Below are 13,138 nucleotides of genomic sequence, written 5' to 3' on the forward strand. Positions count from 1 at the left end.
ATTCAATGCAAAATACTTATTTTTACGTATTTCAATCTCGTTGGGAAAAATACCGCAGTAAAAGATACGTTTACGCTGATCGTTTATACGAATGAAATAAACAAGACTTGTGCGAAACATACAAAAATCCGCAGGAAAGTTATCTGAGAGATCTAATATTTTGAATTTCGAGGTTTCAAAGGGATCTTGCATCAGAGAGAAAGAAAAATTGAATTTTGGCCACAAAAAGTGGGCTACTGGATCGCTTTGCGGCGATCCCACTTTGCATGGCGGTGTTCATCGAAACTTTTGCACTCGGTTAATTATAATACTTGACGAAACGAAGACAGATGACGAAGACAAGCTCGATTACGTAAGCATGAAGTTCGAGAGGCCACGAAATAGCCGCTCGAGCTTGTTCAAAGATCTTTGTGTCGAGCAGAGATGGGTAACTGGAGGTTGTGGTTAGCGGCCGGACTCGAGAATACCGTGCACGGTTTCTCTCTTTCTCTTTCTCTCTTCTTCCGGTGATTTTTTTCCCGCGCGTCGAGATAGCAGATTTTATGCGCCGTTTGAGAGAAATGTCCGCGATCGTCGTTTTATTGGACAATCAAGATATTGAGGGAGATTGCGCGGCGAGAAGCTCTCCGACGAAACCCCAGGAGGAGGATCTGCCGGGACTAAAACGTTGCCTGTTTCGCCCGTACTTATTGCGATGCTAATTCAGTGGTAATGGAGTCGCTATCAGGATGCTAGTAGTGCAGTAACAAAGGTATTTGACTTGTGCGTGGTGAAACGTGCCCGCGCTGTGCGCACTGCCACTGGACGAGAAGATTTTTCGTGTTGCCTTATCGTTTCGGGGAATTGCCAGTCTCGCGGAATACCAACGAGCTTTTTGTTGTTGTACCAACACCGCGAAAATCAATTATTCTTTATTAGAACATTTTTTGCGAATATTCTATTGGAATGGTTTCTCAAATGTTTAGAAGTGGTACAACTTTGTCGACGCTACGATTCGAATCCTACGTATTAGTTTCTGGTTTAGATTTCTGTTTAGAAAGATTCTTGGAGTACGCGAAACGTCCTTGGAGAATTTCGACCAGCTGAAACAAATTGCAAGGCGAACAATGTTACCGGTTCTGCGTCCTTGACTGTCAGAAGTATTGCGAAAGCGTAGCCGCCCGATTTAGGACTGCCCCTTTGTAGGAAGAAATGACTTTATCCTTGAACCTCTGACACGAAACGAGCGTGCCGAGAAAATGGCGTTTCTGAAATTTTGTCGATTTTTCACGTGATGAACAGTTCAACGAAGATAAATCGATTTGCGTGGAACTTCTACAATTATCCTTCGACCAACGAATTCCACTTTTTAGCATTTAGCATTTTGAAGTTCTGAACAGTTACAGCTTGATTGCTCCATAAGTATAACAATTTTTATTATTCTATAACCATTCTTTCCCTTCGAATAGTAATTCGTAATTGTAAGTGTGTCCACAATTAACTGTAAATCGAGTATTACAATTGTAGCTTGGGGAAAGTAGCTTTCGATTCGAGGTATATCTGAGATTTGAATACTTTGGTGGGCCAGTGTAATGCTCCATAACTATAACAATTTCTAATATTCTCTCTCAAATCATTTTTCCCTTCGAATTACTTGTAAGTGTGCCCACGATTAACTGTAAAGAGTATTACAATATTCGTGAAGCGGTTCTCAAAATTATGCTGTAGCTTGGGGAAAGTAGTTTTCAATACTTTGGTGTCATGTTTGGATCCCGAAGTTTGCGAGGCATTACCGTGCTAATCGGAGCAACCGGTCGCGTTCGTCTCGAGGAAATAGTTGGCCGGGCAGGTTCGTCTTAGCCATCGATTCTGTAACGGCCAGGAGCGCGCAAAGTGCGGGGCAGCAGGTGTCCGCGTGCAATCACGGCAAATGCGCATTCCAGCGAGCCAATTTAATAGCTTTCTCGGACTCGGCGCGCGGTCGCGGTCGCGCTCGTAAGAACGATCATTTGCATAGGCAGCGATGCTCGTCGCAGGGACGAGTCTCCTCCTTTGCCGGCCACGAGAATACAATCAGACTGTTTGGATTGCTCGCACGTACACCGCGTGTCCTTTCGTTCGAATTTTGATATTGCGCGCGGCGCGACGCGACCCGCATCACCGATCGGTTTCTCTTGAATAATCCTTTTTCCGTTTGTAATTGACGATTCGCCACTACGTCTCGTCTCGACTTTTTTTTTCTCTCTTCCTTTCCTCCATTTCCATTCGAATAGGTTTTCACGCGTTTCCCTATGGCCGCGATGCGGATTGACTAACAGATTCGATCGCTTTCGGTACAACCGTCGACTCCTAACAATGCTTAGATTGTTTTTTTCCTTTTCTCGCTCGATCACAAGGGTCGTCCAAGCTAATTTTATCTGCTCTTACTTCTTAAATGTCGCTTGCAAACGACGATTTTCTTCATTCCCTTCCAATCTTTTGTCAGAACTTATTTAAAACGAAATGAAACTCACTTTAACACTTTACCCATCCGCTATAGTTTGCAACTTTATAATTGATGATGTGTAGGACTACCCACTGCTTTGTTTATCAATCTTTTAGAACATAATTTTGGTGGTACTTTTTGTAGACACGTTAGTCTTTCTATTGTTTAATCACCAAAAGCCGATAAATGAGAGCCAACCAATTGTTCTATGACGACCGCGATTTCACGATTGCACGATTTTATATATTTAGAACTCACTTCGTCGGTCTGCGTTAATTTGAATTACGAACATCTATTTATAGGGAACGATCAACGTTGTGTTTCAGGTAGAATATATTAAATAAATCATTGGCCGAGTTGGCGTTCCATTTGTAACGCAGCCTGTCTAATAAAAGTCTGATGAATAGCTTTAACATAACACGTTGCTGCTCATCGATTGCAAATCGTTGCTCAACTATAAATCATCGCGCGACGACACACATATTTCATCCCCCAAGAAACGAGCGAATTTGCTCACTTTGTATTAAAAAGATCTTGTATCATCTCTCCATTATTAAATTATCCTTGCAAAAAGGAAAGCATATATCTTTGCAGTTTCAATAAATCACCTGACGTCCGCGTTGTCAAAAAATTTCCAGACGTGACGCGAATGATTGTTTAATTTGAACAATTCAGACGGGATCGAAAGACATTTGTGAAATCCTCGAATCGGGCCACAACGTGGACAGACTAACGTCCCCTGCGTGAATATCGGTACCATTATGGGTCTGCGGAACAGCTTGCGACACACTATGCTAATCCATGCAAATCGGCTCTATTTTTGTCGCGGTGTACACTGTTAAGGAATATAATTATTACCGCATGAATATTAACGCGGCTTCAGCAATTATGATAAACAAGTGTCACAACTTCTTCAAGTTCCGATTACATTACGAAACGGTTCGATTCCTGGCTGAAAACTTCCAGCAACCCCTTCCCGTCCCTACATAACCGGAGAGACTAGCGAGCAGGGGTGTGGATCGTTATGCGTGCCGCGTAAAGATAATTAAGAATGATCGAGCGATCGGCATGCCGGCTGTCGGAACGATCAATTGATTAAACGCGCAACGGTACAACGGCGACTTAATTGCAGGGCCAACGTGTTGGGAAACGGTGAGCTGTCGCCTATATCGACGAAGTGAACGGCTCTCGATACGCGTCGGGTCGGCCGATACAGCTGTTGAGATTCTTAAATAGTTAATATTCCTGAAGGTTGGCTATTAATAATTCTAATACACGGCCTGGCTCCGCCCGGCCACTCTAGCACGCCCGCGAACGCGATCATTGCTGCGAGCGCGGTCCGATTATGGGATCAAATCCGCAATTAGGCGTTGCTGACAACCGAACATATTCGAGTCGCACGAACTCGTGCGAGGGATCGTTCTTAGAAAAATATTCGACGCGTATTTTGTTGCACATTAGTACGAAGGGGTGAAAACAGTTTATTAGCACTTTGGTGAAAGAACTTTTCAGATATTGCTTAAATAAATTGCTTTTTCCGAAATTTTCTTTGACAGTCCTGCACCCTCCAGTTTTTCAGATATTGTAATTGAATTACTTTGTATTTTACATACGTAATTCGAACCTTTCACTTGATTTACAATGTGATTGAAATAAAATGTAATTCAAATACAATATAATGTAAATTACTCAATGCGTAGATTACTCGTTTAATGTAAAAAATACCTTGAATTTTTCTCCATGTTTCTTCCGTTTAGCATTCATATCATCTCGATTTTATGTTTATGTTCATGGGGATGTTTTCTTATGCGACGATGGCAATCTTGGTGACAAGATGTTTGAGCAAAGAGTGTTCATTAAGATTGTTCATTGAGTTGTGCTAATTTAAATACATTTTCGAATTACGAAATGATTGAATACAATGTAATTGAATTACCTTGTAACTCTAATTCTTAAAAGCTAGTATTTTACACCTCTAACTCCAAGGGCTGTTTTGCTTTGATTTTGTGGGAGTTTCTTTCGAGTGATTGTTCGGCAATCAACGTGTTAAAGGAAGAATGATTGGAGGAGGATGATTGGAAAGGAAGATTGTTAAATGTTGTGGTTATTTGTTTTCACAGTGCACGAGATGAGACCGGAGGACATTGGGATCGTCGGTTTTAGAGGCGATCCGGACAAACAGCCCTTCATGGTCGGATACTTCAAGAGTTCTGGCATCCGGGAAAAAAAGGTACGGCAAAAGCGAGACGCAAGGAGAAGAAAAAAGAGCGAGTCCTCGAGCTTGGATTATCGGAATAATCCGTACACCGGTAAGTCTGGAAGGTAACGTCCGATGTACCAATCAACTTCTTCTAGTCGAACCCTTTTCGCAAGCTTTTTCATTCGGGATTAATTTTCTCGGATTCGCTACCATGGTTGAACACTCTCGTCGCTCACCTGATAAAAAATAGTACACCGTCATGATTTAAAATGATTGCAAATCTGCAGATAAGACGAGGCTGCCTCGTTTCATAAAAATTCTATTAACCCTTAAGTGGTGCAGTTTTCGATTAAATAAAATCAGTCGAAGATTAAATAATCCAGATATTTTAAAGAAGTTCAAGAAACCTACAAACGACGAAGTTGGATCATTCCTCGAAAATAGATCTCCCTTTCCGTGGATCGTAAGTTTCTCTGCCATAAGCGCGTAGTAAAGATAACAAGATTTCGTAAGTTGTGCTCGCGATTCTGGAGAACACAATGGCAGTTTGCCCAAGTTTATTTCTTCAACGAAGGAATCCCAGTTCCCCTCGAATGATTTACAATGTTTGCGCGATGATGCACGTATCTTAAAGTCGATTGTCCAGATTCAAGGAATACTCGACTTTCCCTGTTCTTTCTCAGGTCTTTCTCTGTTGAAATTGCATTGCGCAAAGGGTTCGCGCGATAGAATAATCTTGCGACTTGCAGCGGAAGGACGTTGAAAAATGTTAATCGAGTTTCGTTATCTTTCAGATCCAGGCGTGCAGTATAACTCAAAGACCTGCAAAATCCAAACGTTGTACGTCAGCTTCAGGGATCTAAAGTGGCAGGTGAGTTGTGTCAAATTGCGCAATTATGCGCAGCTGATTATCTTTGATCCGTGTTGTACTTGTAGAAACACTTTCAAAAACTAACTACTACATATTGTTGTACGTGTCGTACGTTTTTACGATTACTATAGTGTGAATAAATCCAAAGAGAATGCAGCATGAAGCATTTGCATAAATAGAGGTTAGTCGAACAGCGACAGTGAATGGAAGGTTCGAAACGACTCGTAACGTTTTCGTTTTTCGTAGTATTTTTTTGCTCGTACACTTTTATTATGCAATTCAACGGTGAAGATAAAATGCACAATATATTTTTAGATTTTATCCTTATATCTAATATCGGTTTAAAATAATTATCTTTCAGAACTTTTATAAATATAATATATAAAATAGCTGAGTAGCTTTTATCTACAGAAGCGAACGGAACATACCTCCCAAATGATAAATATTTTCCGTTTGTCTCTGTTTTTAACAGACGCGTATGTGGAATTTTACGGTCGAGCGTACCCGCAAAAAAGCGTTTGCTAATTTCGTGACGTTGCTCTTCGAGCGATCTCTCGTGCGTCTCGCATGACTATTTATGAATATTAATTTCGTAGGACTGGATCATAGCACCGGACGGGTACGACGCATATTACTGCAGCGGTGAATGCAATTTCCCTCTGAACGCTCATATGAACGCGACCAATCACGCGATCGTCCAAACGTTGGTGCACCTGGTGACTCCTGGTAAGGTACCAAAGCCGTGCTGCGCGCCGACCAAGCTCTCACCGATCTCCGTGCTGTATTTTCTCGACGAAAGCAACGTTATACTGAAGAAGTACAAAAACATGGTCGTTAAGAGTTGCGGTTGCCACTGATCGTCCCCGTGATTAGTAAGCATTGCACGGACACCGCACTGCGGAACCGAGTCGCGAGCGTAAACGACACCGTTCAATCGGATCCTCAAGACGAATCGAATCGGCTCTACAATCCTGAAACGATCGTATAACCTTCGACGATGTACCACGCAAAATCACTCGCATCATTCTTCGAAAAGGATTTCCCGAAAAAGGGAAAACTCTATTTTCGAGATGCTTTAACTCGTGTGTGGCAATAATTGACGCATGCTCGACAAAAAGAATCTCGGGAAACTATTTATTTTAATTGGAAAAAAAAACGCAAGAGTTAGAACGCTGCTAAATTGTACGAATAAAAATTCTACATGATCTGAGAATGCAGTATGTATTTCCAAATCCGTGACGATTAAACCTTCGATGCATTTCTAAGAAAAATGAGTAGGCGAAATCGTAAACAGTGAAAAGATTCAATCGAAATCGAAAATGTGGATGAAGGTTTAATTTTCTGAGAGCATTCGTCGAGTCGCCACAGGATCTACGGAACGAGGATCAATAAGGCTGAGCTTTGAGATCTGATTGTTCGACTCGGTTCAATTGTGAACGCAGTTTCCGGTGAATTTGTGCCTCGATGCGAACGACAAGCTGATCGATGGCAGGTTCAAGCGTACGCAGAGAAACATCGGTCGTCTGGTGCCAAATTTTGACTAGTAGATAGTGTAATTTTCGAAACAAGTGCTTCCGTACTAACGATCGTAATAACTTTATGCTGGTGACGAATAGGAGTTCCGATCGATCGATTGACGTGCAATCTGACGCGTGATTTGTCCGATTTCTTTATTTCTTTTTTTTTTTAACGAATACGCAGTAATATATATATACAATACGTAAAAGTCCGAGACATTTATCAATACTCCGGATCGTTTGTTTCTTCATAATTTCCCTTCCCCTTCTACTCCCCCTCTTTAATTGTTAATCAACTCAGATATCGCATCTAACGTCCAAACGTTCAGTCGGTTAATGTGTCGTTTAGTGATATTAATTTAATGATTCGAACTTCGATATTATATAGTCTGACGATGAGAAAGAAGCAAGGACATTGTTCTTAAGAAAATCTCTCCTCTCCTTTCCTGTCTCTATCTCTCTCGTTTACCTTTCTTTTTCCACGTGTATCGTTATTGTTCCAGAGAACACTCGGACCAGTGTTTTCTGCGCGTCGAAGGTATCTTTGTAAGCGGATAGAGAAAAATGAATAATATTTTGTAATTAGTCTTATTTATGTCTGTAAGTAAAGCGTCTCCTCGAGTGAACAGGAAACAATGTATGTTAATACTCGTAGCAAGATTCATGCGTGTACAAGCTGTTTCATAATGCAAAACCCGAGAACCGAAAGATTCCTCGCGAAGAAGCGAATCGTTCGATTGGCGATTTCCGATCGAAACATTGCCGAGAGAACCATTGAATGAACTTTCGTTTGGAAGTCTCTTTCATTTGCGAGATACCATTCATCACGCTGTCCATGCTCAGCCAAAGATCATCATCGACTTATGACGTCGGACAATAAATTCGTTTTTGTCGGTGAGCTCTAGCTGAACATGGGGAGCGTAACACTTTTCGCAGAGTGGACCGGTGCGTATCGTAGTTAATGAAAATACGAAGACAGAAAAGTAGATTATGAAAAAGAATTCGACAGAAAAAAGATAAAAAATTGAAGATTGATTTTGTACAAAATTTGAATATCAATCATGACGTACAAGGGACAAAAATGTGCAATTTCACACAGAGGAAAATCATTATCGATCCGGTGATCAGAATGAAAAATTGTTCAAGAGAACAATTTTTCTTTGCATGTACAAATCGAACAAAATTGTTCATATACAATTGTTTTTCTGGTAAAAGTAATCTACAATTGTTTATTCTATTTTATCGAACCATCGCCGAACGCTGAAAGTTATCTGATCAAGATGGCGACAGCTGCAGGTCCACTCTGCGTCCACGAACGAGCGCATTTCTTCTTTCTACGTACGCGAATGTAAAATAAAAGAAGAACGTACAATACACACGTAGAAAGTGGAAGATTGATCTAAAATCTAATACAAGATTTTCCAGTGCCGACATTGCCACGGGAATGGAATCGGATCGTAAAACGGCGTCGAAACGTTACGTGCAATAGAGAGCGAGAACTTAATCTTAATGAATTAGTAGCCGTACGACCTTTTTGTTTTGTCCCCTTCTTTATATTCTTCTCTGTATTTTGTATAGATTTGTATTTTCTACCGAAAGCGTGAGAGAATTGTCATAGTCACTCAACACGTGAGATTAAAGTTTTAAATTATTTTCGACGCGGAATCCGATCATGCCACTACTCGGGAATAATATGTACCAGCGTTGTTTTTTTGTGTCGCAAGCGGGCGTTGTTTTTAACGAGCGTTTTAGCCGTGTGAATGGGAACAAAGCATAGTCTATTTTAGCCGATGGGTGCGTGAATGTTGTATGCGGTTTACTAAATCGATGAGTATATAGTCTGTAGCACTATTAACACAACCTTTTGTAATGACAATGTAAATATATCGTTGTAAATACGTTCTATAATACATACTATATTATGTGTACAACACAATCAGTGCAGATCTTCTTTTTTTTATCATTTTTCACGATTCTCGACTGACGACCGTTTTTTAGAAATACATATAGTCCTGAAAATCTGCAAAATTTTCATTTCTTATTGTAACTATTCTTATTTGAAATTTTTTATGATTTGCACCTGCCGCAAATTATTTTCATCGCTATTACTATGTTTGCAATTTCTAAATATACATACTTTTCTATGAAAGTACTTTTGATCACATCAAAAATTCTTCTCAAAGAAAGCTTCCTCGTTTTTTCTTTCATTATCTATTGTTTTTAAAAAAGCAATGAAAACACTGCATTATCTTATAAGAAAATGGAATTCCAACAAACTGTTCCAATTTTTGCGTGCTGTCTTAATTGTTGTATATCTTCCTTATTAATATTCGTACGTTTATTATTATTATTATTGTAAAGAATTCCGTTCAAATTCGTATTTTAAAAAATTCATATCCAGCACCGACGAGGTACTATTAAAGACTGTCAGCCTTATGGGAGTTCGTGTCATCCGAATATTTCGGTGTTCTCTTACGCCCTCCAGGATATATTCTGAATGGAGTGAAAAACAGAAGGCCATCGACATGATCTCGTCGGTGCAGAAGGCTACTGAGGAGATTCTCGTCGGTGAGAAGGCAAATCGTCACGGAACCATATTGAGCACCATGAATTGTTACATTTTGTACCGAGCAGATATTTCAGACCAGACTTGGGCATTAATCGATTAAAATCTTAATCATGATTGATTGATTAATGTATACGATTAAAAAAAGAAATCGTCGAAAAATCGGCGATTGATTTAATCGTCAATCATTGATTTTAAAAAAGGAATCATCGAAAAATCGGATGATTTAATGATAAATTGTAATAAGGAGGGAGAGAGAGAGACAGAGAGAGGGAGCAGAGAGCGGATGGAGAATTGACAGAAATAATAATATGTATATTTCAACAAAAACATGGTCGTAGCTTTCCAGGAATAATAACTTCAAACATAAAAGCACGTAAACAGAATTTGTATTATAGACCAAATGACAATACACCTAAACTCAGTTTACATTTTTTTAAGTATTCATACAGTTCTGATTACGTATTTCATTTCGATGTCATATATCGTCTGGTTCTATTTAGGTAAAGAGACGAAATAGTATCTCGTCGGTGATAGTATTATAAGGCAATTACAGAATGAGTAATGTGAGCATTCTATACTATATCATTCTTCTTGTACTTGACGAGTATCTCGTCGATGGTAGAACTTTTTGCGATGTGGTATTTCAGATCACTGTAAGTTCCACGTTATCACCGCGCTCAGTCAGTCGGTGTATCCAGTCTCTGTTCTACAGAGTTTGTCTAACCGTTCACAGATGGCGCCAAATGCCCATGACACGGTAATTTGTTTCGTTTCAGATAGCATAATTTTAGATAAAAGCAGATAAAAATATATTTTTACGTACTCACAGGCCATTCGACGCAATTTGTTAACCTAAGTTGGTAATAATATGCATTCGAAATAAATTGTTCCATATATAACCAACAATATACGAGAAATTCAAAATCGGATTTTTGAGGATTTACCATATTCCGGCCAATACGATTAATTCACAACTAGTCGCAGTCTATTTAAAATTGATGACAGTTCACTTACCAAATGGACAGGAAACCTCTTCGCCTGTAACAGGTAATACGAATAACCCACGATGAAGTTGTCGAAAACACAGACGCATAACTTCTTTTTGAAACACCAAAGAAAACAATTCAATCCAAGTAGTCACAAATGTTATAGTGTATAAATAAGTACCAGAAATTAATTCGTCTTCGAATTTAATGATCATATCACTTTGCGCACACACAGTATTGCCGCTTCTTTAAATTGACCTTCCATCTCTTTCCATTGGATAAAAGAGAAACAGCAGAGAAAGCGCGGCAGTATTTGAAATCGCGCCAGTATTTGAACTGTAGGGTTAGCATATAAAGAAGCCTAACAAACATACACGATGTTTAACATTATAATTTGCGGCCTTTTGTTAGAAGCCAGTGCTTTCATGTAATTAAAAAATACAAATGTTATATCATGTTAAATCACTTTCTAATTTGAAGTTGCTGGTTAGTGAATAATTTAAGTCAAAATTAAAAAAAAAATGACATTACATTTATTTATTTATATTTATATAATATTTATCTCGAAACAAGAAATATATGAGTTAGTTAGACCAGTTTCACAATTACGGGCATATATCGCACCCCCGCAAGAAAAGTGACACAAGTCAAAAATGGCAATTTTGAGGTTATGTCATTGAAAAATATGTATAAGTTTTATAGTGTTGATTTTTCTCAAATGCTGCAGTTTTGAGTTGTCACTTTTCTTGCGGGGGTGCGATATGTATAATATGTAACGTTACAATTCTATAAATACAATATATGGGTTGTCTTTCTCTAAAACTCATTTTCTTTCTGGTCGCCTCTCGTCGTATTCTGTTGCATTCCTACACTTTGGTAAAAACATTGAAATTGCACAAGTATCTTCGCAAAGAAAAGCAAAATTCTGCGATTACGTTCACATCGAATTCAAGCGCACGCGCACCAGCACCGTGTGTTCAAAAAACCGACTGAGTTTTGCCTCTGGTACCGATGTAAATTGCCTCGATTGGAGAGAACATGGCGTCGAATCTCGAACGCCATTTTGATGTATCGTTCAGCGATAATCTCGCTTTGAATCGATGGTCGTTTCCACGATGGACGGCGAACGTGCGGTGGACTTGATGTTCGTACGAGATGACGATCTTTCGTTCTGACAATGCTTCTCGTTTAATAATTCGCGGTCATTAATACAGTGTATTACGATATTCTAATATTCCACGGATCGAGTGGCTAATAACGATCGGGAAAATTCAAGGAATCGTTTGATGGTGCTTGTGTGAAAAAGTCTGTGCTGTGTTACGGAGAGAGTATAGTCTTCTCTGGTTTCGTGCCGCTGTCAACGAGATCCTGATAATCTGGACCGTAGGATAACTATAAAAAAACAAATCCCAGGATTCGAGAGAGAAACGCTTTCTAATCCACTGTTCTAGAAACAATAAGATCCGAGAGGAATTTCGGAACGGGTCTGAAACGAGGTACGCCCCTCTTTGAAGTTGCCAATAACATTTTCGCGACAACTGTCCGGAAGATCGAGCATCGTTTACGAGGTCTCGAAGAAGCTGAACCGGAACCCGTCTCTGAATCCGTCAACGAAACACGGTGTTCTTAGAGTGTGCATCCAGTTTGCACGGTTTGTGCACCGTGTTTCGCGCAAAATCGATAGGGGAGCTCGCACATTGCGACCAGAGTCGAGTGTGGAACGCTCTGGCGACAATAGTCGCCGACAAAAATAGCAGACAAAAATCCTCGACGGACGTACGCGGGCCGAATGTCCTTAACTCTCGGTGCGTGTCCTTTGGCCAGTGTTATGGCGTTTCACCGGTATTATTACGCGCGACATTGAACAACGCCACGCGCAGCATTGCTCGGGTCCAGGCATCGGGTCCGACGGGTTCAAAACATCTCGCGTGTTCGATCTCGAGCCTGTAGGATCTCGATTTCCCTACATTTTTCGTTAAATTCAGTGAATGTCGCCCCGGACGACGTTGCTGAATAAATCTGAGTAATCCGAGACGGGGAGCGGGCGACGTTTCTAACCTCTCACTTCGAACTTTCTCAGTCCTAACCTCGTCGCTCGAGTGTCATCGTCGTTGAAGAACGAAAACCTGCACGCGTGTGCCTCGATGACACCGTGACAGGGAAAATAATTCCCGTCGGGAAAACGCGAATATTCCTACGCTGAACGAACACTCTCGCCGACTATGACGAGAACAAGGACCCGTTCGAACGGATTGTCGTCGCTGCCACCGTCGCGGATGCTGTGATTTCATTGAATGTGGTGTGCGATCTCGCGCCTCTTCGTCAAGGGCAAACCAGTAGACCCTGTCCCGAGGACGGAGGATCCGACGTCTGACGGTCTGACCGGTACAGTCGTCCATGATTCCAAAGCAATGGATCGCAACGCGCCAGATGATCGACGTAAGGGACCTGCCGGCGAGCAACTGCACGTCGGACAAGAAGCTGAACACTTCTCCGACGCTTACGATTCCCGGCAGGTATGTTCACTTCAA

General features: G+C 40.6%; 3 protein-coding genes across 22 annotated transcripts in view; 2 read left to right on the forward strand and 1 right to left on the reverse strand.

The window, feature by feature from the left end:
- Positions 1–9,014, forward strand: part of Gbb (glass bottom boat) — a 37,216-nt gene extending 28,202 nt beyond the window's left edge. Inside the window, exons 4-6 of the mRNA XM_076423624.1 lie at positions 4,585–4,773; positions 5,459–5,535; positions 6,132–9,014. Of these exons, the coding sequence (XP_076279739.1) occupies positions 4,585–4,773; positions 5,459–5,535; positions 6,132–6,392 (527 nt within the window). The 3' untranslated portion in view covers positions 6,393–9,014. The remainder of the gene's footprint in view (positions 1–4,584; positions 4,774–5,458; positions 5,536–6,131) is intronic.
- Positions 1–10,863, reverse strand: part of Prpk (TP53 regulating kinase) — an 87,190-nt gene extending 76,327 nt beyond the window's left edge. The window contains exon 1 of the mRNA XM_076423647.1: positions 10,636–10,863. The gene's annotated coding sequence lies outside the window, so the exon portion shown is untranslated. The remainder of the gene's footprint in view (positions 1–10,635) is intronic.
- An 822-nt stretch (positions 10,864–11,685) lies between these two features.
- Positions 11,686–13,138, forward strand: part of Patronin (calmodulin-regulated spectrin-associated protein patronin) — a 69,008-nt gene continuing 67,555 nt past the window's right edge. For 13 of the 20 annotated variants that reach the window (XM_076423600.1, XM_076423601.1, XM_076423607.1 and 10 more), the window contains exon 1: positions 11,688–13,123. In XM_076423600.1, the coding sequence (XP_076279715.1) occupies positions 12,902–13,123 (222 nt within the window). In that variant the 5' untranslated portion in view covers positions 11,688–12,901. Of the gene's footprint in view, positions 13,124–13,138 lie in introns of all 20 variants that reach the window. The other 7 variants (XM_076423595.1, XM_076423596.1, XM_076423605.1 and 4 more) reach the window with 2 other exon arrangements.

This window comes from Lasioglossum baleicum, chromosome 5, assembly GCF_051020765.1.
Source record: "Lasioglossum baleicum chromosome 5, iyLasBale1, whole genome shotgun sequence".
NCBI classification, from domain to species: Eukaryota; Metazoa; Arthropoda; class Insecta; order Hymenoptera; family Halictidae; genus Lasioglossum; species Lasioglossum baleicum.